This window comes from Calypte anna, chromosome 21, assembly GCF_003957555.1.
Source record: "Calypte anna isolate BGI_N300 chromosome 21, bCalAnn1_v1.p, whole genome shotgun sequence".
NCBI lineage: Eukaryota > Metazoa > Chordata > Aves > Apodiformes > Trochilidae > Calypte > Calypte anna.
In genome coordinates, this window is record NC_044266.1 from 5835652 (window position 1) to 5860533 (window position 24882).

The following is a 24882-nucleotide window of genomic DNA, read 5'->3' on the forward strand; positions in this document are numbered from 1 at the left end:
GGGATCAAATGACAGGCAAAGCATCCCCAGGAACACAGCTGGAAAGAACCTCTCCAAACCTGGCAAACTGCTCTCCTGGCTAAAAAGATTGAATTGGGGAAAACGCTGCTGAACCTGACACTTCAAGGGTTAAATGAGGGATTGAAATGAGAGTTAAACTGCTGTGTCACAGAAAGGTATGGGGAAAATGGAACCAAAATATAAAGTAAGCTTTCTGTTGAATAAAAGGCAACTCTACCAGTTTTGAGGGAGGAATGTGTGCTTTAGGGCTGTAACCAAGTGGTGGATAAATTCCTAAGGAGATGCAGTAAAGACAGGGACAGCCACTTCAAGGACAACTGGTAAAACACAGCTTTGGTGACACTGGGACACAGAGGTCTCCTGGAGCTGGGCAGTCCAGGTGTTCCTAACACGTGAGAAGGAAAGCAAATGAAGTGTTCCTGTGTTTGAGTTGGCTTACATCATTAGCCAGGTGATACAAAGCCTGCTCAAAGTTTCCTTTTGCCAACACAGAGAAGCCCCAGCCCACGCTGTAACTTGGACTGAACAGCAATGCTGCAGTCTGGGGTTTTCAGGACAATCCACTCAGCCTGGGAGAGATACTTGGATGGCTGTCCTGCAGATGGCCAATACCTGAAATGACAGAAATATAGAAGTAAGCAGGTTGGAGAGCAGCCAGAGAGGGAGCTGGGAGTCTGGGATTGCCAGGAAGGTGACCATGAGCCAGCAGTGTGCCCAGGATGGCCAAGAAGGCCAATGGCATCCCTGGGCTGGCTCAGGAACAGCGTGGCCAGCAGGTCCAGGGAAGGATTCTGCCCCTGTGCTCAGGCTCTGGGGAGGCCACAGCTTGAGTCCTGTGTCCAGTTCTGGCCCCTCAGCCCCTCAGGAAGGAGCTTGAGGTGCTGGAGCAGGTCCAGAGAAGAGCAAGGAGGCTGTGAAGGGATCCAGCAGAATTGCTGTGAGGAAGGGCTGAGGGAGCTGGGGGTGTTGAGCTGGAGAAGAGGAGGCTCAGGGGAGACCTCATCAACTCTCTGCAACTCCCTGAAAGGAGGTTGGAGCCAGGGGGGGGTTGGGCTCTTTTCCCAGGCAACTCTCAGCAGACAAGAGGGCAGGGTCTCAAGTTGTGCCAGGGAGGTTTAGGTTGGAGATGAGAAAAGAATTTCTTTCTGGAGAGGGTGATCAGGCATTGAATGGGCTGCCCAGGGAAGTAGTGGATTCTCCGTGTCTGGAGATCTTTCCAAAGAGCCTGGATGTGGCACTGAGTGCCATGGGCTGGGAACCACGGGGGGAGTGGAGCAAGGGTTGGACTTGATGAGCTCTGAGCTCCCTTCCAACCCAGCCCATTCTAGGATTCCATGATCACAACGAGTGATTCTCTTCCCCAGACCCACACAGCAAAGGGGACACACACACACAACTCTCTCTCTGCAGTGCCCTTGAGGCAGGGCAGGGTATGGAGACACGGCAGAGCCGGTCCTGCCCTGATAAACGGGAAAAGGAAAGCAGAAACCTGACCCAAGGGAGGTCTTGCCCTTGTCAGTGTTCCTATTTAGACAATACTTCCCAGTGGAGGCCAGAGCCAGGACGAGATAAGCAGGCACCAGCTGCACCGAGTCGGGGCCGTAGAGCTCGGTGCTGAAGCGCAGGGCGTGCAGGGCTGCGGGAATCGCTTCTGCTGCCTTCCCATCCAGAACCAACTCCTGGGATCGGCTCTGAGCCAGGGATGTGAGCTGCTTCTGTAGGGAGAGAGAGAGGGGAGAGGGAGGGGAGCATGGGGAGAAGAAGGACAAGAGGAGAAGGGAGAGAAGGAGGAGGAGAAGAAGGAGGAGGAGGAGGAGGAGGAGAAGGAGAAGGAGAAGGAGAAGGAGAAGGAGAAGGAGAAGGAGAAGGAGAAGGAGAAGGAGAAGGAGAAGGAGAAGGAGAAGGAGAAGGAGAAGGAGAAGGAGAAGGAGAAGGAGAAGGAGAAGGAGGAGGAGGAGGAGGAGGAGAAGGAGGTGAGGGGGGAGGGGAGAAAGAAGGAGAAGCAGAGAGGAGAAAGATGAAGGAGAAGGACAAGGAGGACAAGAGGAGAAAGAAGAAGAGGAGAAGGAGGAGAAAGAGGACAAGGAAGACAAGGAGAAGGAGGAGAAGGTGAGGGGGAAGGAGAAGCAGAAATGAGAAAGAAGGAGAAGGAGAAAGGAGAGAGGAAAAAGGAGGAAGAAGGAGAAGGAGGACAAGAGGAGAAAGAAGACAAGGAGAAGGAGAAGAAGGAGAAGAGGAAGTACCAGGACCATGCATGGCCTCTTTTCACATTCAAGTTTGCAAACTGTGAAACAGTGCTGGTAATGTTCTTTGTGTCAGTAATTAATGGATGGGAACTAAAGCTGTCATATTAGAGCCTGGCTTTCCCTGCTGCTTCTAGAAGGAACAGCTTAGGACATCCTCTTGGGTCATGTGGTGTCTCATGAGTCAAAGAATCCCTGAAGCCTACAAGAAAGGGCTAATAAGGCTGCAGCAATAAAAGCTGTGAAGCACAGAAAATGATCATCACAAGACCAAAGAAAAGATTAGACAAAGGGGCTCCAAGGGGGAGGGCTGTGCTGACCACTAATAACTCTGACTCACAGCAGGCAGTGGAGCGGAGGGTTTGCCAGGCTGGTGCCAGCATGGCTCAGCTCCAGCTGCGAGGAGACCAAGTCTGGAAGCAAGGGGAGAGCTCCTCGTGTGGTTTCAGCAGCTTCTTACACCCTCTCCGGGCCAGTTCTGGGCCTGGCATTTTGGGGGACAGAGTCTGGAAAGGGGGGAAACACAACAACACCCTAACACACAGCATCCTACTGCAGTAAGCTCCATCACCCACGCTGGCCCTAGGTGGTTAAACAGCTTCTGCAGGCATTTCTTGATTCCAGAATCCATGTTTCCTGTATGTACCAGCTGCCCCCTGCTTTCTGGCTGCTGCTTGCAAAGCCCTGTTGGTTTGATCTTTCCACCACAAACCTCTCTGTGGCTGTGGCTGTGTCCCAGAGCTCCGCTGCCGACACCGGTGGCCTCACCACATGCTGGGGCTGCCAGTGAAAAAGGGTCAGGATGCTTGGTTATCCATCCCTCTTGGCCTTCAGGATAATCTTTGCACACTCCCAATGCTGCTGGTTGTCTTCTCAGGCAAGGGGTGCAGCAGGAAAGCTGCCTGGAATGAAATGGTGCTGCTGGGAGGTCAGTGAGGCTCTTGCTGGAGGCACCCGGGCAGTGTGTGCTGGCAGAAAATACCATTTTTCTCTCCTCTTTTCCAGCTGTGGCTGAGCAGAGGGCAGGAAAAAGCAAACCCGAGTGCTTTTGGAGGTTGGGCTTTGGTGTTTAGCTGAGATTTAAGGGATCAGAGAGAGGGAGGCCATGGGCAAGGAAACAGCTCAGGGCCAGGGAAGCTCAAGGACAGACTGAGTGTTCCTGGAGAGCTGAGGCAGAGGGACATCTTTTCTGGGAAAATAAGAGCTTTGAAAGAACACACCCTGGGGTGACAGCACCCTGCTGCAGCAGGGAGAGCTGTGATAACTTTCAGCTGTCCCCTCTCCAGCCCCTGAGCCAGGGAGCGAAGAGGCAGCAAACCCCAGGAGCAATCAGCAGACGCTGAGGGCAAGGAGCACTAAAAGCTGCTATTTATCAGGGTGCCTCCTCCATCTGTGTCACTCCTTCTCTGCAGGGACCAGCACTGAGGTTGGAGTGTGTCCCCCCACAGGTTGTCACTGTCCTGAGGTGCTGGAGCTCAGGATGATTCTGTTTTTTCCTTTCCTTGTCCCCAGGATCCTCGCCACTTCCTGTGAGGACCTGCAGACATCAGAGGACAAGCTGAGGGCTGGAATCCTGCACAGCTCCCAGGAGGAAAAAAAAAAAAGGGCAGGAGAGAAGAGCCCTGCAGTGCTGAGGGGTTCAGACCAGCAGTTTCCAAGCCTCGGAGGGATCCTTGGCTTTGGTCTGGGTTCTCATCTCCCACGTGGCCAGGACCTGTGCACTTCCAGCTCCTTTCATCTCTGCTGCCAGTTGCAAACTTTGGGGTTTTTTTTCTGAAGATTTCCCCCCACGCAGCAATTTTTCCCCCAGTTGGGGCTGAGGAGGCTGAGGACCCCAGCTCTGCCCCAGGTGGTGTTGGAAGGGGGGTCAGAACACACTTGGGCTTGAAAACATGACAAAGTCCAAGAGGAAAGGCAGGGTCAGGCTCCCAGTCGTGTCCAAAAGCCCCATTTGGAGGGTCCAAAGCTCTCTTTTAGGGCTCAAAACCTCAGGTTAAGTCCCAAAGCCTCAATTTTAGGCTACCAAGCTTGTATCCAAGGGTTGACAAGCCTCATTTTAGGGTCCAAACCCTCACTTCAGGGTGCAAACCCCTTCCTCAGGGCTCAAATCTCATTTTCATGATGTGCAATGCCTCCTTGTTGAGTGTCCAATAGACCCATTTTGAGGGTGTGAAACTCCACTTTTAGGACCCAAATTTTAATTTAAAGCCCAACTTGGTCTTTTAGTCCCTTCAGCCTTATTTTTGAAGACCCACAGTTGCATTTTGAGGATCCAAAAGCCACACTGAATCCCACTTTTAAGACTCCAAAGCTCATTTTCAAGTACCCAGGGTATCATTTTGAAGCTCCCAGCCCTCATTTTCAGCTCCAAAAACTGCATTTTTGAGTTACCAAAAGCCTCATTTCGGGGTCCAAAAAGGTCATTTTCAGGATCCAACCAGTATTTCAGGCTGCTTGTTGAGTCAGCTGGAATCTGACACCTGCAGCCAGAGGGGATGGGTTGAGGCACAGAACTTTTTTCTGTACCCAGGGGCTGCTCTGGAGCTGACATCAGGCAGGCAGGGTGAGGCCATTCTGCACAAACAGAAACTTGGAGTTGTGTCAGTTTGGGAGGTGCTGTCTGCAGGCAACCCCCCTGGCTATGTTGACAAAAGCAGATTTCTATCAACAAAGCTTTGGAGCAGAGATTGACGGCACAAAATTCATAACCTCCTCTGGCTCTGGGCTTCCTGCCCCTTCCCCAAGCCCATGGGGTATTTGGATGTGCAAGAGTTTTCCCCTATCCTGGCTGAGGTTCCAGCTGAGTGTTTTCTTAAACAAACACCAGGGCAGGAGTTTTGTAAAGTAGAGGAAAAATGTCCAAAAAAGTCATAAACCCAGAGCAGGCTCGATTCCAGAGCTTTCCCTTCAGCTCAAACATCTTTCAGGAGTTTTCGTTGGCTCTGGGAAGAGGAATGTGACAAAATCACCAAGATGGGGCAGTGAATAATCCCACCCTCTCCATGCTGCTCTGCCAGGGCTTCCAGCCAGCTGCCCTGCACCTTAAAAATGTCATTTTTGGGGTCTGGAGCTGCAGTGGTGCTGTGGAAGCAGGAGGTAGCAAGGTGTTTTCACTCCCTTTTTTCTGTGAGGAGGAAGACAAAGTGGCCCTGCACATACTGTTCCCAACACCTATTGTGTTTAAAGAGCCTGGAGACAAAGGAACAAATGTAAGAGGGTTGTTAAAGATCCCATAAAAACCCTCACTTGGGAAAACAATCAGGCTTTGCTCTGAGGCAGCTTTCCCATGGAATCATTGCCAGCCTGGGCTGAGGTTGGAGCTGGCAGGGGTGTGTGGTGCCATCCCAGGGAGTGCCTCACCCTTCTCCTCCAGCCCCATCCTCCTGCTGTCTTCCCCTGGCACTAAATCCCAAATTATTTATTGCCTTTCAGCTCATCTGGGAGCTCTGCCTTCAAGCTGAGGGCCACGTGGCCCTTGTGAGGTGTGGCCCTGGGGTTCAGTTGCAGGAAATCCCAGTGAGGTGACAGCAGGATGCTCTTACCCATGTTCACCTAGAGCTGAAGTTTCTTGGAAAAGCTGAAGCAGTGAAGGAATGCAAAAAAATCTGCCAAGACCAAAGATCAACTCAGGAAACCTGCAGCCATGAAGCTTTTGGGTTTTTTCCTGCTGCTTCTGGATGGGCTCTTCCATTGGCTTCCTCCAGACCTTGCTCAACCATCCTGCCTGTCATTCCAAAACCTCTGGCATCTGCCAAACCCAGGGATTGTCAGGGCCTGGTTCCTACAAAGCCTGAGGGAATTGGGTGCCCAAAAAAGCCATCGTGTGCTCTCCTCCAAGCAGGACTTCAGCCCCACACAGGTTCCAGCCTGGGTCCTCTGGATGTTCCCAAGACAAGAAGGCAAGAAAAAAAAACCCTTAAAAATATTAAAAAGCCAGAAAATCAATGAATGTTCTTCTCAGTGGCACCACTGGACAGCCACCACCTCTCTTTCTGCTCTCCTATTGTTCTGTGATCAGAGTTATGCAATGAACCAAAGGGTTAATTTATTTTTTCTGGGCAAAGAATAATTTTCAGTTGGAGTCCTTGGGGTTGTTTTATTTTATCAACAGGGTGAAAAAGCAGCTCCTGCCAGTCCATAAACAAACAAGAAAAAAAAAAAAAAAAAAACGGCTTGAAAAACCACTGGAGCTGGAAAGAAACTGCACCAACTGCACCACCCACTGAGGCCCAAAATGCAAGAGATAAAAGCCTGAGTGGAAAAGGGGTTTTAACTTGGCCAGGTAAACAAAGAGAGGGGACTTTATTTCTCCTCCCTCTGCTTGGAGCAAGGGGATCCCTCTCATCAAGGAAGGATGAGGGCAGCTTGGAAGAAGCAAAACTCAGCTGGAGCCCAAGCGAGAGAGGTTAAATCCCTGGTGAGGAGGGAATCACAGAAGGTGAAGGGTTGGAAAGATCCAGTCCAACCCCAGAGCAGGGTCACCTCCAGATGGGAGCTCCAGGATTGCCCCAGGAAGCTCAGGACTCTGAGTAAAGTCTGTGAAAAAGACAGGAGGCTGCAGCATGGCAGAGAGGATGCTCCCCCTCTCCTCATCACAGAGGTTTTGTTTGCCTAAAAAAACCCAAAGCTCTGCAACCAAGTCCTGAAGTGCCCTCCCGAGGCCTGAGCTGTAGGAAGAGCTTCAACCTGAGGCTTCCTGGCTGCCCTTTGGGAGTGGATTTTGTTATCCCTGCACATCCCTGGAGTGTCTTTTGTTATCCCTGCGCATCCCTGGAGTGTCTTTTCTTATCCCTGTACATCCCTGGAATGGTCTTTGTTATCCCTGCACATCCCTGGAGTGGTTTTTGTTATCCCTGTACATCCCTGGAGTGTCTTTTGTTATCCCTGCACATCCCTGGAGTGGTTTTTGTTATCCCTGCACATCCCTGGAGTGGTTTTTGTTATCCCTGTACATCCCTGGAGTGGTTTTTGTTATACCTGCACATCCCTGGAGTGTCTTTTCTTATCCCTGCACATCCTGGAATGGTCTTTGTTATCCCTGCACATCCCTGGAGTGTCCTGTTATCCCAGAACATCCCTGGAATGGTCTTTTGCTATTCCTGCACATCCCTGGAGTGTCCTGTTATCTCTGAAGTGTCCTTTGTTATCCCTGCACACCCTGGAATGTCCCGTTATCCCTGCACATACCTTCCTCTCCTCCAGCTGCTCTGCTCCACGCTTCCTCTCCTCCTCGGAAGGGAGGAAGGGGAGGGGAGTTCGGATCGGAACCAGGAGGGGCAGATCTGCTCGTGGATGCTGCCCCCAGTCAGCCTGCTGGTGATCCACATCGCTGGGAAGGGAAGGGAAGGAAGGGAAGGGAAGGGAAGGGAAGGGAAGGGAAGGGAAAGGAAGAGCAGTGCTTGCTGTTGGCTTGGGAATGATGGCAAAGGGAGATCACTGCCCCTCGGTTCTTTTGGGTTTCCCCCTCCAGAACCACCCGGGGAAGCCTCAGGCTGGCTCACAGCACAGTCCAGGTTCCTGTCCTGCCACCTCACCCAGCACTCTGCTTCTCAAACCTTCCTCAAATCCCTCTCCTGACACACTTAGGGATGAGCCAAACCCCCTCCTGCTCTGCCCCGAGCCCCCAGCCCTCAGCTCCCTCTGAAGCCCAGGAAGTTTACAGGCTGTGCAGGTGAGGGTTGTGCAGACACCCCAGAGCTCCCTGCACTGCTCTGCATCCCCTGCAGGCACTGCTGGGAGGAAGGAGGAAAACTCCAGCTCAGAGGCTGGGAAGCATCCCTGCTCCCTGTCTGATGAACCTCCTCCTCCTTCCCTTCCTCCTCCCTCCCCTTATCCCTTCTTTGCTTTTTCTTTTCCTTTTCTTTCCTTCCCTTGCCTTTGCCTGCCTTCCTTCCTTCCTTTCCTTCCTCCTTCCTTCCTTCCTTCCTTCCTTCCTTCCTCCCTTCTCCCTTCCTTCCTCTCTGCCTCCCTTCCTTTCTCCCTCCCTCCTTCCCTTCCTCTCTCCCTTCCTTCCTTTTCCCCTCCCTCCCTTTTTCCTTCCCTCTCCCTCCCTTTTTCTCTCCCTTTTCCCTCTCTCCCTCCCTCCCTCCATCCCTTTTTCTTTCTTTCCCTCCCTCTCTCCCTTCAGGTCCAGTCCCTGCTGAGCTTTCTCCCAGCCCCTCCATCCCCAGCCCTTCACCCTCAGCCCTCACTCCCCTGTCCCCACCTTTATTCCCGTGTCCTCCCAGCCTCTCGCTCTCTCCCCACACCTCTCCCAGACCCTGGTCACCTCTCAGCCTTCTCCCTGCCTCCCAGCCCTTTTCCCAGGGATGCTCTCTGCCTCTCCTTGCCTCCAGGGCCTCACTGCGGACACTCTCCCGTGTCCTGGGCTTTTTCCCGCATCCCGGGCTTCCCCTCGGCTCTTCTCCCTGTGTCCCAAGCCCCTCTCCCCCTCCTTCCCCTTCATCCTCACCAGTAGAACGTGACGCGCAGCGGCCGCAGCGGATCCGCCCCACGGCCCCGCACACCTCGCACCTCCCGATACCCCTCCAGCGCGTCCCCCCCCCAAAAATCCCGTCCTTAGGCCACGCGTTGCCAAGGCAACACTTCCGCATCGGGGCGGTGTGACCGGAAACGGGCGGGGGCGGAAGTTCCGGGTGGGCGGTGCCATTAGGTGAGGGGGTTGGGTGTGTGTGGGGAGGGGGTCGTCTCAAGATGGGCGGCGGCCGGGGCGGAGGAGCGCGTGCGGGCCTGGGCGGGCGGGGCAGGCGGCGCGCGCCGGGCGCGTGGCGCTGGTGACGTCAGGGGGGACCCAGGTGCCGCTGGAGACGCGCGCAGTGCGGTTCCTGGAGAACTTCAGCAGCGGGAGGCGCGGAGCCGCCTCTGCGGAGCGCCTGGCGGCGGCGGGGTACCGCGGTCTGCTTCCTGCACAGAGCCCGATCCGCCTTCCCCTGGCACGGGTCCTGCCCACCCCGCCGGGCCCGCGCTGCTCGATGTGTTCCGACTCAATCCCGGCCCCCCCGCCGCCGTCACCGCCGATCCCGCCGCTCTCCCCGCACTCCTGCCCGCACTCCGGCAGTACCGGCGCGCTGTGGAGGAGGGGTGTTGCTCTCCATCGAGGTTCACCGGGCTGGAGGAGTATCTGGAGCTGCTGAAGGCTGCTGCCCGCCGCGTTGGCGCCTTTAGGTAGGGGGAGGGCGGCGGAGGGAGGAAAGGGAGCGGGGAACGGGGGGATTCGGTGTGAGGGGACGGGAGGGGACTTGGGTGTGAGGGATGGGGGGGATCGGGTGTGAGAGAACAGGGGTGGTCCGGTGTGAGGGAACTGGGGGGGTTTCAAGTGTGAGGGAAACAGGGGGGATCCGGTGTGAGGGAACTGGGGGGCTCGGGTGTGAGAGAACGGGGGGGACCCAGGTGTGAGGGGAGGGAGTGGAATCCGGTGTGAGGGAATTCGGGGGGATTCGGGGTGTGAGGGAACGGGGAGGGTTCGGGGTGTGGGGATGGGAAGGATTTGGGTGTGAGGGAACTGGGGCGGGGGTTCGGTGGTGAGGGGATGGTAAGGACCCGGGTGTGAGGGAACAGGGTGGACCCGGGTGTGAGGGGATGGGGGGATCCGGTGTGAAGGGATTCCGGGGATTTGGGTGTGAGGGAACGGGAAAGGATTCAGGTGTGGGATAGGAGGGATTCAGGTGTGAGGGTATGGGGGGGGTTCGGGTGTGAGGGGACAAAGCAGCCAGAGGGGTCCCCATGGTGAGGGGTGCTGAAGTGACCCCAGAATGAGAGGGTGGCCCCAGGGTGAGGGGATGGGGTGTCCCGGGGCTCAGGGCTGAGGTGTTCCCAGTGGGTGTGGGGCTCTGCTGTGAGGGAGTTCCCAGGGGGAGGCTGAGGGGACAGGAGGGGTCCCAGGGGATTCCTCAATATGAAGGTCACCAAGTGACCCCAAGGTGAGAGGATGGGACACCCTCCAGGTGGTCCCAGTGAGTGTGGGGCACTGGTGTTGATGGGATAGGGGAGGCTGGGGGTGAGGGGACAGAGGGGCCATGGGGACCAAGGAGAGAGGCAGAATGGGAGGGAGTCCTGAGTGTGAGGGGACAAAGTGGCCCTGGGGAAATGGCAGGCATGAGGGGACAAGGCCAGCCTGGGTGGCTGAGAGGGGACAAGGTGACCCCAGGGTGAGGGGATGGGGTAGCCCTGGGCTCAGGTGAGGAGGTGACCCCAGTGACCTTGGAGCTCTGGTGTGAGGGGACAGAGGGGAGCCATGGTCCAGCACCCTGCATGAGGGTCTGGGTTGTCCTGGGGGGTTTGGTGTGTGGGGGTGAGGTGTCCCTGAGTGTATCTGAGGGGAGTCCCAGTGTTTGGGGGGGATCAGCACTGCCCTGCTCAGGGGTGAGTGATGGGGGAGTCTCTGAAGTGATCCCTGGGGTCCCCAAGGTGGTGTGAGGGGTCCCAAGCTGGCTCTGGGGTCCCTGAGGTGAGAGTATGAGGCTGTTGGGTGACTGCAGGTGTGTTTCTTGCAGGTTCTAGTGTCATGTTTTACCTGGCTGCTGCTGTCTCAGATTTCTACATCCCTGCCTCCGAGATGCCTGAGCACAAGATCCAGTCCTCAGAGGGACCCCTGCAGGTGGGGCACCCCCAGGGCATTGTCCCCCTCCACCTCTCCCTCCTCCCTTTCTGACATCCCAGCTGCCCCTGTGTCCTGCTGGGGCCACTGGCTGGGAAGAAGACCTTGGAAAGGCTGCAAAACAGTCTGGCAAAAAACCCTGTGTGTTTCTCTGGGAATGGGAGGCTGCACTTCCCTGGGAGCAGAATCCCTCATGAATATCCCTTTAAAGCTCTGCATGCCTGCAGCTTCAGTATGAGTTGGTGGTGGATCTTGGATACATGATGAAAAGTTGCTGCTGGAGTCCTTTTTTTTTTAATCCTTTCACAAGTTGCTGGGTTAAGAGTTGACAGGATGCCTGGATTTGGGGATTTATGCAGTTGCTTCGTTGCTGAAGAACACCCTGCTGGTGTGTTAACATCAGGCTGATAATTTAACTTAATTTTGCAGTTCAAGCTAGTGACATTTTAACCTGGTTTGGTGAGATCTGGACCCAATACTGCTTTGGAAAATGAGGAAAGTGTCCCAGTGTAAACACAACACCAAGGGAAGCTGGAATTTCCCTTGCCCCCCCTCTGTCTCTCACTCATTTATTAGATTTTTTTGACCCAACCTTTTTCTCTGCTCTTTTTCCCCACCGTAGATCACCATGAGGATGGTGCCCAAAATGCTTTCTCCTCTGGTCAAAGAGTGGGCCCCGGAGGCCTTTGTCATTTCCTTCAAACTGGAAACAGATCCCTTGATCCTGATGGATAAATCCCGGCAGGCACTGGAGAAATACAGGCACCAGGTGGTGGTGGCAAATGTCCTGGAGTCCAGGAGAACCTCTGTCATCATTGTCACCAGAGACTCACAGACTCCCTTAGCACTTTCTGAAGAGGAAATAGCTCAAGGCATGGAAATAGAGGAAAAAATAGTGAGTTACCTTCAGGGCCTGCATGCTGCCTTTATAGAGAAGAAATTCTGAGGAGCAGCTGGGAATGGAACAAGTGGAATTGTCCTAGAGAAGGGGGAAGTGGAACTGGAAGAGATTCTCCATCCCAGGTAACTCAGTGAGAAGCTGTGGGACAGGGCTGCCCTCCTGGGACAAACATTTCCCCAGCTCAGCAATGAGTTCTGCTTCTTGACTTGAAAAAAAGAGAAAATACAACAAAATGAAACTCTTCCAAAGGATGATCCTTGTTCTGGTGGCTAAGGAAGCAAAGGATACATTGCTTTGTTTCTGTCCCATGGGCTGGGAGTCCTGGGAGGTGGAGAAATTATCTGTCTGTATATAAAAGATTTCCTGGAATCTGCCTTTTCCAAGTTTTTTTTTTTTTTCCAGTTGGTGGAGAGAAGGAATGGTGTGCAGCTCTGAGGAGTGGGGGGGAGCAGCAGAGCTGGCCACTGGCTGGTGTGGAGAGTGGGTGATGAACAAAAGTGAAGGAGAAAGGAGGTGACAACCTTGGAGAGAACATCTGGAGCTCAGGAGGGGAGACCCAGTGGAGCTGTGATTCCAGAACTGCTCTGAAGAGTGGTTCAAAAACCAGGTAGTGTGGAATCATGGAATGGGCTGGGTTGGAAGGGAGCTCAGAGCTCATCAAGTCCAACCCTTGCTCCACTCCCCCCGTGGTTCCCAGCCCATGGCACTCAGTGCCACATCCAGGCTCTTTGGAAATCTCTCCAGACACGGAGAATCCACTACTTCCCTGGGCAGCCCATTCCAATGCCTGATCACCCTCTCCAGAAAGAAATTCTTTCTCATCTCCAACCTAAACCTCCCCTGGCACAACTTGAGACCCTGCCCTCTTGTCTTGCTGAGAGTTGCCTGGGAAAAGAGCCCAACCCCCCCTGGCTCCAACCTCCTTTCAGGGAGTTGCAGAGAGTGATGAGGTCTCCCCTGAGCCTCCTCTTCTCCAGCCTCAACACCCCAGCTCCCTCAGCCCTTCCTCACAGCAATTCTGCTGGATCCCTTCACAGCCTCCTTGCTCTTCTCTGGACCTGCTCCAGCACCTCAAGCTCCTTCCTGAGGGGCTGAGGGGCCCAGAACTGGACACAGGACTCAAGCTGTGGCCTCCCCAGAGCTGAGCAGAGGGGCAGAATCCCTTCCCTGGACCTGCTGGCCACGCTGTTCCTGAGCCAGCCCAGGATGCCATTGGGATTCTCACTCGAGGGCTCTCCTGAGGCAGGGCAGGGCTCTGGCTGCTCTCCAGTTGGATCACTGAGCTCCTGACAGACAGCTCTGCTCCCACAGTCACAACCTCGATACAGAGGGGGTTGAGAGTAACCCTGAAGAGGACTTGGGGGGCTGTGGATTGACCAGGATCCTCCCTTTCCCCGCGGGAAGCCCGGGATGGGACACGGGACACGGCACACGGAGCGGGGACACCGCTCCTGCCATCCGCCACGCAGGGGGGCGGGGCTTGGGCAGGGGGCGTGGCCATACATGGCGTGTCCCCCACCTAGGGGGCGTGGCCAAACAAAGAGGACGTGACACAGACTATCACACGAAGGGGGCGTGGCCTCAATAATTGGGGGCGTGGCCTGACGGAGGGCGCGGCGCCCAACGTGGGGTTTTCCCGCACCCCCGACCCATGGCGTCGGGGGTGGCCGGGCCGGTGATGGGAGGGGGGGGGTTGGTTCTGCTGGGGTCCGTCCAGGCCCAGTTGGGTCACAAGGAGTGGGGCCCCGAGGAGGGGTTAGAGCCCCCCTTTGGTTTCTAAGCCCACTTCCTGCAGGTGGTCACACACTTGGTGGCCAAGAAGCCATTTTCTCCTTGCCCCGCTCCTCACCGTGGGGCACTGAGGAGCACCCGTGGGTGCTGAGGAGCCCCCTGTGCCTTTCTTCCCCCCCTCTGCAGACCTTTCCGTCAGGATTTTAATATCCCCAGGGGGCACAAAGAAGATGCTTGAGGTGGCTCAGAGCCCTCCCTGTGCCCAAGGAGAAGCTGGGAAGACACTCCAGCCAGGTTTCCTTGTTTTCTGGTGGGAAGCAGGGGGGTCATGTCTGTGGGGAATGTGAGGAACAGGATGTTCCCACGAGTGAAAATGAAATAGAAAGTGAACAGCTCAGCTTTGAGCTGCAGGGTTTTCCTTTCCCTCCAAATCATGGGCCAAGGAGCTGGAGTAACAGGGAGTGGTGTATGGGAAGCAACCAGGGAGAGGGGAAGAAGGGGAAGCAGGAAGGGGTTTGAGCCTGGTGATACCTCACATTTATCCTGAGTATGAGGTGTATGGGATGGAACACTCTGTTTGGTCAATTTTGGTCATTTCTCTTGTCCCTTCCTCCCCAAAGGAGGGTTTCAGGTGATAGCTCTTGACTCCTTTTCTCCTTCTGGAGGGCAAAATGTTCCTCAGAGCCGAGCAGTGCTTTGGTTCTGCAGCCCATTCTCCAGCAGTAACTATAACCATGGAGTGGGATCAGTCCCAGCAGCTGCCACTGAGAACCTTGCTGTTCATTTCAGCAGTGCAGCTCCTTCTGAGAGACTGAGCTGAAAGCAAAATTAGACAGAAAATCCCCTTTATCCTGGCCCAAACCAGGCCACACTCTTCCTCACTAACTCCTCCTTTTTTGGTGCTCATTATTCTGGACCAAAGGCAAGACCAGGTGATGGTGCAGTCCAAACAATTTATTTTTATATTTTTATTTGTGCCCAGGTGGCCAAGAAGGCCAATGGCATCCTGGGCTGGCTCAGGAACAGCGTGGCCAGCAGGTCCAGGGAAGGGATTCTGCCCCTGTGCTCAGCTCTGGGGAGGCCACAGCTTGAGTCCTGTGTCCAGTTCTGGGCCCCTCAGCCCCTCAGGAAGGAGCTTGAGGTGCTGGAGCAGGTCCAGAGAAGAGCAAGGAGGCTGTGAAGGGATCCAGCAGAATTGCTGTGAGGAAGGGCTGAGGGAGCTGGGGGTGTTGAGGCTGGAGAAGAGGAGGCTCAGGGGAGACCTCATCACTCTCTCCAACTCCCTGAAAGGAGGTTGGAGCCAGGGGGGGTTGGGCTCTTTTCCCAGGCAACTCTCAGCAAGACAAGAGGGCAGGGTCTCAAGTTGTGCCAGGGGAGGTTTAGGTTGGAGATGAGAAAGAATTTCTTTCTGGAGAGGGTGATCAGGCATTGGAATGGGCTGCCCAGGGAAGTAGTGGATTCTCCGTGTCTGGAGATCTTTCCAAAGAGCCTGGATGTGGCACTGAGTGCCATGGGCTGGGAACCACGGGGGGAGTGGAGCAAGGGTTGGACTTGATGAGCTCTGAGCTCCCTTCCAACCCAGCCCATTCTAGGATTCTATTTGTTATTCTCCATTTTCTGGGGGGCAGCAAACAAGAATTTTCAGGACACGGATTGCAGCTTCCAGTCTCTGTCTTGGGGGTGTCAAGAGCACTTTTGGTGGAGTCACTTTCCAGAGACAGAAATGTTTTAAGCCCTGCCTGAACATCTGAGTCCTCTGGGCTCCTAAAGCCAGCGAGTGGTGTTGAAATGCCAGGGTTTGAGTGAGTAACGAGCATCCCTGTGGCAGAAATCTTTATTATTGGTGTTTCCTCTCTTGCCCACGAGGTGGCAGGAGAATGACAGCAAAAAAAGCTGCCTCGGCGTTTATTTCCTTGCAGTGGCTCTGCCTCTGGTGTTTTCCCAGTTTTGTTGAGGGTTCCTATGGCGGTTGAGGGATGAATGACACTCAGATGGAAACAAATCCCTGTCCCTTGGGGGTTTCTGGCTGTAACACACAGAGGGTTCTGGTGGTTCTGGACTGCTTGGTGGTTCTGTGCAGCTTTCTGGAGAGGTTTCCTGTGGGGTGCCACTGTCAGGCTTTGCTTTTTAAGCCTCTTTTTGACCCTATTGGTGGCTTCACAGGTTCAACCACTTCCCCAAAACCCCAGTGCCCATCTCCAGCCCAGACCTCCTGCTTCACCTGCTGAATTTTCAGGGATTTCTGTTAAACCTCTGCCTGCTCTGGGTCTTCCTCTGCTGCAGGGTTCCAAGCCACATCACTTGGGTTGTTCCCTGCTGTTCACCAGGATTTGTGCAAACCACCCCAGGGATGTCTCCTGAGCCCTGTGGGGTGTAGGGCAGGCTGGAGATCTTGAGTTAGAAATTGGGGTTCTCCTCTGGCTCTTGCTTCCCTTCTAAGTTTTGTCTTCAGGAGGGAGAAGCTGCTGCAGGTCAGGCTGGAGAAGGGCCTGGGGGAAACCAGAGCCTGGGGGTGTGAAATAAAAATGTGGGAAGAAGGGAGGATGGTGGGAGAGAGCTTCTGGGAGGCTGAGCTGGGGAAGGGAAGGGGAGGACAGGGGCTGGTTCAAGCCTGGTGTGCCAGGGAGAGCCCTGAGAGGTGAAAGGGGACAGGGTCTGTCCTGATCCTGCTTGTAGGTTGAGTTTGGGAATCCCAGAGATCACAGAATCCTACAATGGGCTGGGTTGGAAGGGAGCTCAGAGCTCATCAAGTCCAACCCTTGCTCCACTCCCCCCGTGGTTCCCAGCCCATGGCACTCAGTGCCACATCCAGGCTCTTTGGAAATCTCTCCAGACACGGAGAATCCACTACTTCCCTGGGCAGCCCATTCCAATGCCTGATCACCCTCTCCAGAAAGAAATTCTTTCTCATCTCCAACCTAAACCTCCCCTGGCACAACTTGAGACCCTGCCCTCTTGTCTTGCTGAGAGTTGCCTGGGAAAAGAGCCCAACCCCCCCCTGGCTCCAACCTCCTTTCAGGGAGTTGCAGAGAGTGATGAGGTCTCCCCTGAGCCTCCTCTTCTCCAGCCTCAACACCCCCAGCTCCCTCAGCCCTTCCTCACAGCAATTCTGCTGGATCCCTTCACAGCCTCCTTGCTCTTCTCTGGACCTGCTCCAGCACCTCAAGCTCCTTCCTCAGGGGCTGAGGGGCCCAGAACTGGACACAGGACTCAAGCTGTGGCCTCCCCAGAGCTGAGCACAGGGGCAGAATCCCTTCCCTGGACCTGCTGGCCACGCTGTTCCTGAGCCAGCCCAGGATGCCATTGGCCTTCTTGGCCACCTGGGCACACTGCTGGCTCATGGTCACCTTCCTGGCAATCCAGACTCCCAGGTCCCTCCCACGAGGAAGGGAAAGGCAGGATGATCCCTTGGGATGGGCTCTCAGTGCTCAGCAATCTCCCTCATGCAAAAACAACCCAACAGCTCAGAAGGTGAAGTTCAGGGACTGCTGGCTCCAAGCTGCTAAAAGCTGTTTGTGATGGCAAAAAGTGGCTTCTTACACACTGACATCTTGCCTGGCCCAGGCTCAAAGGGGCAGAGCAGAGAGCAGCCTGTGCTGGGTGTGTGTTGGGCTATTGATCTGATTTCCCTCATTTGATACCTCTGCCCAGAGTGAATTTTTCCCTCTCCCTGGGGCAGCTCATAATCACTTTCTGATGGTTCTTGCTGAATGTGGCTCAGTGTTTTGGGAGGCCAGGTCAATATCTCCTGCTCTGCATCACCAAAAGCCTTTCTGAAAAAAAAAACCCTAAATGGCAGTAAAACCCAAAGCTGCTGGGGGCTTGCCTCCCATTAGCCATAATCAAACAAAAGAATTAATGTCTAAATGAAACAGAAATAATAGAGTCATGGCCTGAACTTGTTTTTAGATCAAGGGTCCTGCTCCAACAGAGCCAGTGTGGGGAGAGGATGGGGGTTTTGGTGTGGGTGTGGAGAGAGGATGGGGGTTTTGGTCTGGGTGTGAGGAGAGCAGGGAGCTGTGTATTCCCCAGGAAATTCCTGGCATGGGAAACCTTGCCAATGCCAAACTGGTTTCCAAAGAAACCAGTGCAGAAGTGGTGCAGGAAACTGGTGATGGTGGGAACACAGCAGTGACAGAACCTGTCCAATATTCCTGCTCACATCCACTCCTTTTCCTGCCAAACCAGCAATAGGATCTGCTGCATCCAGACTGAGCTCTCCTGCCTCCAGTTCCAGTTTATTAATAACCATTTATAACCATTAATAACCATTTCCTTCTCCCCAGCAGCCCCATTTCACCAACCTGATTAACCTCAACCCTTTTAATCCTTCAGCCAGCTTGGTGGGAGCTAAATGGATTAAGCAGGAGAAAAACCAAGCAAGCAGCCACATAAACATTTCCTTTGGAAGAAAAGCCCCAGAACACAAGATCCCTCCCACCAAGAACATCCAGGTTTTCCCAAGGACTCCCTGGCAGGGAGGTGAAGCTGGGAAGAGTTGCTCTTTTCCACTAGGATGTGTTGGATGTGGTAGGGAAAGTGTTTGAGATACTCCTGAGAAATCAGTGGGGTTTTCCAAGCAGGGATCTGTGTAACCCAGACTCTCCTCATCCTCCCAAATCCTTTTCCTCATCAGCCTCTGGGAAAACTTCTGGGTCTTTTCACCCCAAACTAAACTGCCCAGGACTTCAACCTGTCAGGGTGGGAGCCACCATGGGAGTTCAGAGCATTGGTCCTAAAAGGAGGTGGTTGGTTGATTTCTGGCCATACAGCAGGGCAGCTTTCAGCTGATTTTAGCAGCACTTTGGCAAAACTGGGAGGAAAGTGCAAGGCAGGGGGAAGGCAAAGGGGACTTTTCAGTCGAGGACAAGCTGTGGGCTCCTCTTAATGCAGCTGGAGCAAGCAGGCAGCTCTTTTTAAACACCAAAACAGAGGATTTTTCTCTCCTTCAGGCAGGCAAGGTCCAAACCAGCCATGGTTGACCTCTTCATTGGACAAGCTGTGATTTAGAACCAGGAGGACAGGGGGGTTGGGAAACCTCGGGGTGTTTTCCATCCCTAGGGCTGCAGGATGCAGAGTGGAAAGATGGGATTGATTTGGGCCTTAGGATGTGATGGCACCAGGGCCTCTGATAAAGCAGGGGGTGGGAGAGGAGGAACAGACTTGTCCAGAGCTGTGCATGTGTCCTGTGTAAGAAAATAAGGAATATTTGCTCTGCTTAACCTCAGTGTCTGGCCCCAGTGAGCAGGGAAAGGGAAGATCCCTCCTTCCTCCATCCAAACCCCCCAGCTTTCATCCTGCAGCACTTGGAAACCTTTCTAATGAGGTTTGGGCTAGAAACTGGAGGCAGAACTTGTTTGTTTTCTTTTGAATATGAATTACAGAGGGAGGGTTTGAAAAAATCTTCCTTAGCTTAACAAGCTGTTGGATCCAGCTCAGGCTTTGCTGCCCTGGCCACACAGGAGACCAAAATTTCCTCATTTTCTTCTGCCAGGATAATTTCCAGCCATGCAAACGAGAGGTTCTTTTTCACAACTCTTTGTTGCCTACCAACTTCTCTTGGCAATGTCGTTGTCATCCAGTTGCCTTGGAGGCCACTGAATCTTGAAGTTGTTGCCTTCCCAACTCGAATCTGGGGATAAACAGTGAAGAATTGAGTGTTTAATTCTAAAAGGATTTCTTTTTTCTCCTTTAATCCTGCAGGAGACCTTCAAACAAGAGGTTTGTGCTAGCAGAAGCAGCTCTTAGGCCAGGTTTATGGCTGGTTTTGGAGCCAAGGGTCAGGAGTGCTGCTCAGGGTCCCTTTGTGCCCTCAAGGTGTTTTTTCTCCAACTGTTTCAGGCTCTTTTTGGCTCCTCACTCTGCTCTCTGACCAAACCACGGGGTTTCCAGGTCCCTCATCTCCACCAGGGATTTTTGCATCACTTCCATGAGGAAGATATTCAGATTTCCCTCCCTGCCAGAGAGTCCTTGGGAAAATCTGGATGTTTTGGTGGGAGGGACCTTGTGTTCTGGGGCTTTTCTTCCAAAGAAAATGTTTATGTGGTTGCTTGCTTGCTTTCTCTCTTGCTTAATCCATTGGTTATCCCTCCTGGTTCTAAATCACAGCTTGTCCAATGAAGAGGTCAAACATGGCTGGTTTGGACCTTGCCTGCCTGAAGGAGAGAAAAATCCTCTGTTTTGGTGTTTAAAAAGAGCTGCCTGCTTGCTCCAGCTGCATTAAGAGGAGCCCACAGCTTGTCCTCGACTGAAAAGTCCCCTTTGCCTTCCCCCTGCCTTGCACTTTCCTCCCAGTTTTGCCAAAGTGCTGCTAAAATCAGCTGAAAGCTGCCCTGCTGTATGGCCAGAAATCAACCAACCACCTCCTTTTAGGACCAATGCTCTGAACTCCCATGGTGGCTCCCACCCTGACAGGTTGAAGTCCTGGGCAGTTTAGTTTGGGGTGAAAAGACCCAGAAGTTTTCCCAGAGGCTGATGAGGAAAAGGATTTGGGAGGGTGAGGAGAGTCTGGGTTACACAGATCCCTGCTTGGAAAACCCCACTGATTTCTCAGGAGTATCTCAAACACCTTCCCTACCACATCCAACACATCCTAGTGGAAAAGAGCAACTCTTCCCAGCTTCACCTCCCTGCCAGGGAGTCCTTGGGAAAACCTGGATGTTCTTGGTGGGAGGGATCTTGTGTTCTGGGGCTTTTCTTCCAAAGGAAATGTTTATGTGGCTGCTTGCTTGGTTTTTCTCCTGCTTAATCCATTTAGCTCCCACCAAGCTGGCTGAAGGATTTAAAGGGTTGAGGTTAATCAGGTTGGTGAAATGGGGCTGCTGGGGAGAAGGAAATGGTTATTAATGGTTATAAATGGTTATTAATAAACTGGAACTGGAGGCAGGAGAGCTCAGTCTGGATACAGCAGATCCTATTGCTGGTTTGGAAGGAATTTTGGGATTGCTCAGGAACATCAGGACAGAAGGAACAGGGCTGAGGGAATGAGAGGGGATGGGAGGCAGAAGGGGAGATGGGAAAAGAAGAAGAAAGTAAATTTTTTATTATTTTTTTATGAGCTCCAGGGCTGTGGTGGTGGGGAGTGTTTAGAGGAGCCAGGGCAGAGATCTGGGAGGATTTTTCTTTGTTCCTCTGCTCACAAAAAGTTTTGTTTTGCAAATACTTGGCTGAAGGAGGTCGAGGAAGATGCTGGAACAGGGAGCATGGGAAAGAGCTCCTGGGAATGATAGAAAAAAAAAAATCCCATGGCAAATCCCAGCAAAGAAGGATGCTGCTGGAGAGACTGGAGGGGGAGATCAGGACTGGAATTCAGGCAGCTCCAGAGATGCTTTGCCTGGCTGGAAAAAGGGAAAAGTTTGTCTTTGAGGTACATTTTGAAGTAAAGTTCCTCCCAGAGAGGTGACTGTGGGTTCTTCATGCTAAAATTGATTTATTTAATAGCTTTCACACTTAGAATCATAGAATCATAGAATTAGCTGGGTTGGAAGGGACCTCAGAGATCATCTAGTCCAACCCTTGACCCACCGGAGCAGTTGCTAGACCATGGCACTGAGTGCCACATCCAGTCTTTTTTTAAATGTCTCCAGGGACGGAGAATCTACCACCTCACCAGGCAGTCCATTCCATAGCCTGATCACCCTCTCCGTGAAGAAATTCTTTCTAATATCTAACCTAAACCTCCCCTGGCACAACTTAAGACTGTGTCCTCTTGTCTTGTTGAAGGTCGTCTGTGAAAAGAGTCCAGTTCCCACCTCGCTACAGCCTCCTTTCAGGGAGTTGTAGACAGCAATGAGGTCTCCCCTGAGCCTCCTCTTCTTCAGGCTGAACACCCCCAGCTCTCTCAGCCTCTCCTCATAGGGTCTGTGCTCGAGTCCCTTCACCAGCCTGGTTGCCCTCCTTTGGACCTGTTCCAGGACCTCTACATCCTTCTTAAACTGAGGGGCCCAGAACTGGACACAGGACTCAAGCTGTGGCCTCCCCAGAGCTGAGCACAGGGGCAGAATCCCTTCCCTGGACCTGCTGGCCACGCTGTTCCTGAGCCAGCCCAGGATGCCATTGGCCTTCTTGGCCACCTGGGCACACTGCTGGCTCATGTTCAGTTTCTTGTCAATCCAGACTCCCAGGTCCCTTTCTGCCTGGCTGCTCTCCAGCCACTCTGTCCCCAGCCTGTAGCGCTGCAACTTGTATATTTACCCTGGGTTTGCTCAAGTGAAGCAATAGTGAAGAGGATTAATTTTAACAGAACCAATGTTGATGAGTTTGTGATGTAGCCAGTCTGGAGATCTTCCCTGATCATCCAGTATTTGAGTTCAGATGACTGAAAAACCATTAATTAAAAAGAAAACATTCTCCAGGAGGTTAAAACTCTTCCTTTGCCTTCTAGCTGTTGAGCTACAGCATGGAAGTTAAGGAAACCTCTGCTTACAGATTGAGTTCAGTGAATAAACTCCACAGCCTGACTTGATTGGCAGCTCAGAGATGTTTGTGCATGGAGAAAAAGGTGAAGTTTGCTTGAATTCTTTGGGTGAGTGGTGCCAGAGTGCCCTGGTTGATAAACAGGGCTCTAAATAACCTGATTCTACCCATTTTCATGCAGCTGTTCAGAGGAATGAGACTAATGAAAGGAAAACCACAGTAGAAGCTGAAGAATACTCCTTGCTAATCAAACACAACCTCACTGCAAAGAATACACTGGGTTTTTTTCTGTGTTTTTAAATCTGAAAGATGGGAAATCTCTTTTCTGGGAAAGCCATTTCTCTAAAGCTCTTTTTTTATTTTATTTTCCTCCCCTGGTGATGTCACTGCTGTCCATGCTGGTGAAGCAGAACCTGTTGATCCAACACTCTGTTGGTTGGGGGAGCATCCCACTTGGTTCAGAGAATCATTAGAGTCCCAGCAGTGTTAAGAAGGTTAATTGCTCTTTTAATTCTGTTTACTGGAACACTTGGCCTCTCTTCTTCTCCAGTGCTCTGGTCTGTACTTGTTTCACTCTTCATCTAGAGGTCTGGGGCCCTTTCTGTCTGTCCCAGGAATGAATGCAGCTTTTACTCAGGCTGCTGGAGCAGAACTGATTATTTTTATTATTATTATTATTTTTTTTTTCTGGGTGCATCCTCCCTAATGCAAAAAGCCAGGCTACAAACCTTGTGTAGTCACCTCTGCTCTAGATGTGGGGAAATGTGGGGAAATGCTTCCTGGGCTCTGGAATGCACAAACATTCCCATCTCTAGAGCCCAGGTCCAAAATATTGATGGGAACCAAGTCCTGAGCATCAGGAAATCATAGAATCATAGAATTGGCTGGGTTGGAAGGGAGCTCAGAGCTCATCAAGTCCAACCCTTGCTCCACTCCCCCCGTGGTTCCCAGCCCATGGCACTCAGTGCCACATCCAGGCTCTTTGGAAATCTCTCCAGACACGGAGAATCCACTACTTCCCTGGGCAGCCCATTCCAATGCCTGATCACCCTCTCCAGAAAGAAATTCTTTCTCATCTCCAACCTAAACCTCCCCTGGCACAACTTGAGACCCTGCCCTCTTGTCTTGCTGAGAGTTGCCTGGGAAAAGAGCCCAACGCCCCCCTGGCTCCAACCTCCTTTCAGGGAGTTGCAGAGAGTGATGAGGTCTCCCCTGAGCCTCCTCTTCTCCAGCCTCAACACCCCCAGCTCCCTCAGCCCTTCCTCACAGCAATTCTGCTGGATCCCTTCACAGCCTCCTTGCTCTTCTCTGGACCTGCTCCAGCACCTCAAGCTCCTTCCTGAGGGGCTGAGGGGCCCAGAACTGGACACAGGACTCAAGCTGTGGCCTCCCCAGAGCTGAGCACAGGGGCAGAATCCCTTCCCTGGACCTGCTGGCCACGCTGTTCCTGAGCCAGCCCAGGATGCCATTGGCCTTCTTGGCCACCTGGGCACACTGCTGGCTCATGGTCACCTTCCTGGCAATCCAGGACTCCCAGCTCCCTTTCTCCAACCACTCTGTGCCCAAGCCTGGAGCTCCCCATGGGGTTGTTGTGGCCAAAGTGCAGGACCCGGCACTTGGAATGTTGAACCTCATCCCCTTGGGATCATCCCAACTCTCCAGTCTCTCCAGGTCCCTCTGCAGAGCCCTCCTGCCTTCCAGCTGATCCACACTCCCCCCAGCTTGGTGTCATCTGTGAATTTGCTGATGATGGACTCAATCCCTTCGTCTAAGTCGTTGATAAAGATATTAAACAGAACTGGGCCCAACACTGATTTGGATGCCAGGGTGTATGTGGACACATTTCTGTCAGTGTGCTTCTCACACCAACATTTTTTTTCCTATTTGTTGCTCTTGAGATCCCAGAGAGCCTGCAGTAACTGCTGGGATGGTTGCATGTGTTTATTGATTTAGGCTTGGAGGCTTGGCACACAACCAGCATTTCCCTGTCCTGGCCCTTTGGTCAACATCAATGCCAGCAGAACACAGCTGCATGAGCTCTGATTGTCTTTCTGCTTGCAGCAAATCCTGCATTTTAGGATGAAAATAAGAAGCCTGGTTGGTTTTCAAGCTTAGCACTGTTGTTTGTGAAACCCAGGGAGAGGCATTTTCCCCTACAAAGTCAACTCAATCCCTGGGATAACTCCAGAGGGACTCCTGTGACCAACACAGGCTCTCCAGAAACATCAATCTCTACTCTGTAAGTAAAAAAAATGAGTTGCCTTCCATCAGGGGCTCTCCCTTTGTGCTGCCACACTTACACCTCTGTGTAAGTTACAAAAACCTTACTCAGGTGGGAACCCCAGGCTGAGCTTGGAGGAGGAGGTCAGGGTCCAAGTGGGTATTGGTGACCCTTCTTTTTCTCTCCTCTGCAGCCCCAGGAGGCCATGGAACCCAGCAGCAAACTGGACAAGGAAATTCTGGTGCTGAGAGCAAGGGTCCAAGCCCTGGATCTGGAAAGAAAAGCATTCCTCAGCCTGGTAAGTGCCCATCCCCTGATCTGCCCTGCTCCTCCTCACATCCTGCTCTCTTCTTCTCTTCTCTTCTCTTCTCTTCTCTTCTCTTCTCTTCTCTTCTCTTCTCTTCTCTTCTCTTCTCTTCTCTTCTCTTCTCTTCTCTTCTCTTCTCTTCTCTTCTCTTCTCTTCTCTTCTCTTCTCTTCTCTTCTCTTCTCTTCTCTTCTCTTCTCTTCTCTTCTCTTCTCTTTCTCTTCTCTTCTCTTCTCTCTCTTCTCTTCTCTTCTCTTCTCTTCTCTTCTCTTCTCTTCTCTTCTCTTTCTCTTCTCTTCTCTTCTCTTCTCTTCTCTTCTCTTCTTCTCTTCTCTTCTCTTTCTTCTCTTCTCTTCTTTCTCTTCTCTTTCTTCTCTTCTTCTCCCTCTCTCCTACAGTGAGGTTTCCTCTGGCTCAGGCAGAAATACAGTTTGGGAAAGAGGCAGGA

General features: G+C 52.9%; 2 protein-coding genes across 2 annotated transcripts in view; both read left to right on the forward strand.

The window, feature by feature from the left end:
- The first annotated feature begins 9405 nt into the window (after positions 1-9405).
- LOC103532608 (phosphopantothenate--cysteine ligase) lies at positions 9406-12126 on the forward strand. Its single transcript, XM_030463671.1, has 3 exons — positions 9406-9428; positions 10757-10860; positions 11483-12126. The coding sequence occupies exons 2-3, from the start codon at positions 10768-10770 to the stop codon at positions 11804-11806; spliced, it is 417 nt and encodes a 138-aa protein (XP_030319531.1). The 5' UTR covers positions 9406-9428; positions 10757-10767; the 3' UTR covers positions 11807-12126.
- Positions 12127-13412: 1286 nt separating this feature from the next.
- The window catches only part of CCDC30 (coiled-coil domain containing 30), a 35382-nt gene continuing 23912 nt past the window's right edge, over positions 13413-24882 (forward strand). Inside the window, 2 exon segments of the mRNA XM_030463424.1 lie at positions 13413-13436; positions 24322-24426. Coding sequence (XP_030319284.1) covers positions 13413-13436; positions 24322-24426 — 129 coding nt within the window.

What these genes read in the sequence shown, in the direction of transcription:
- LOC103532608 (XM_030463671.1), top strand. Translation starts at nt 10,768, where the DNA reads ATGTTTTACCTGGCTGCTGCTGTCTCAGATTTCTACATCCCTGCCTCC. An exon ending in CCTCAGAGGGACCCCTGCAG is followed by an intron (nt 10,861 to 11,482) that starts GTGGGGCACCCC and finishes TCCCCACCGTAG; the next exon opens with ATCACCATGAGGATGGTGCC.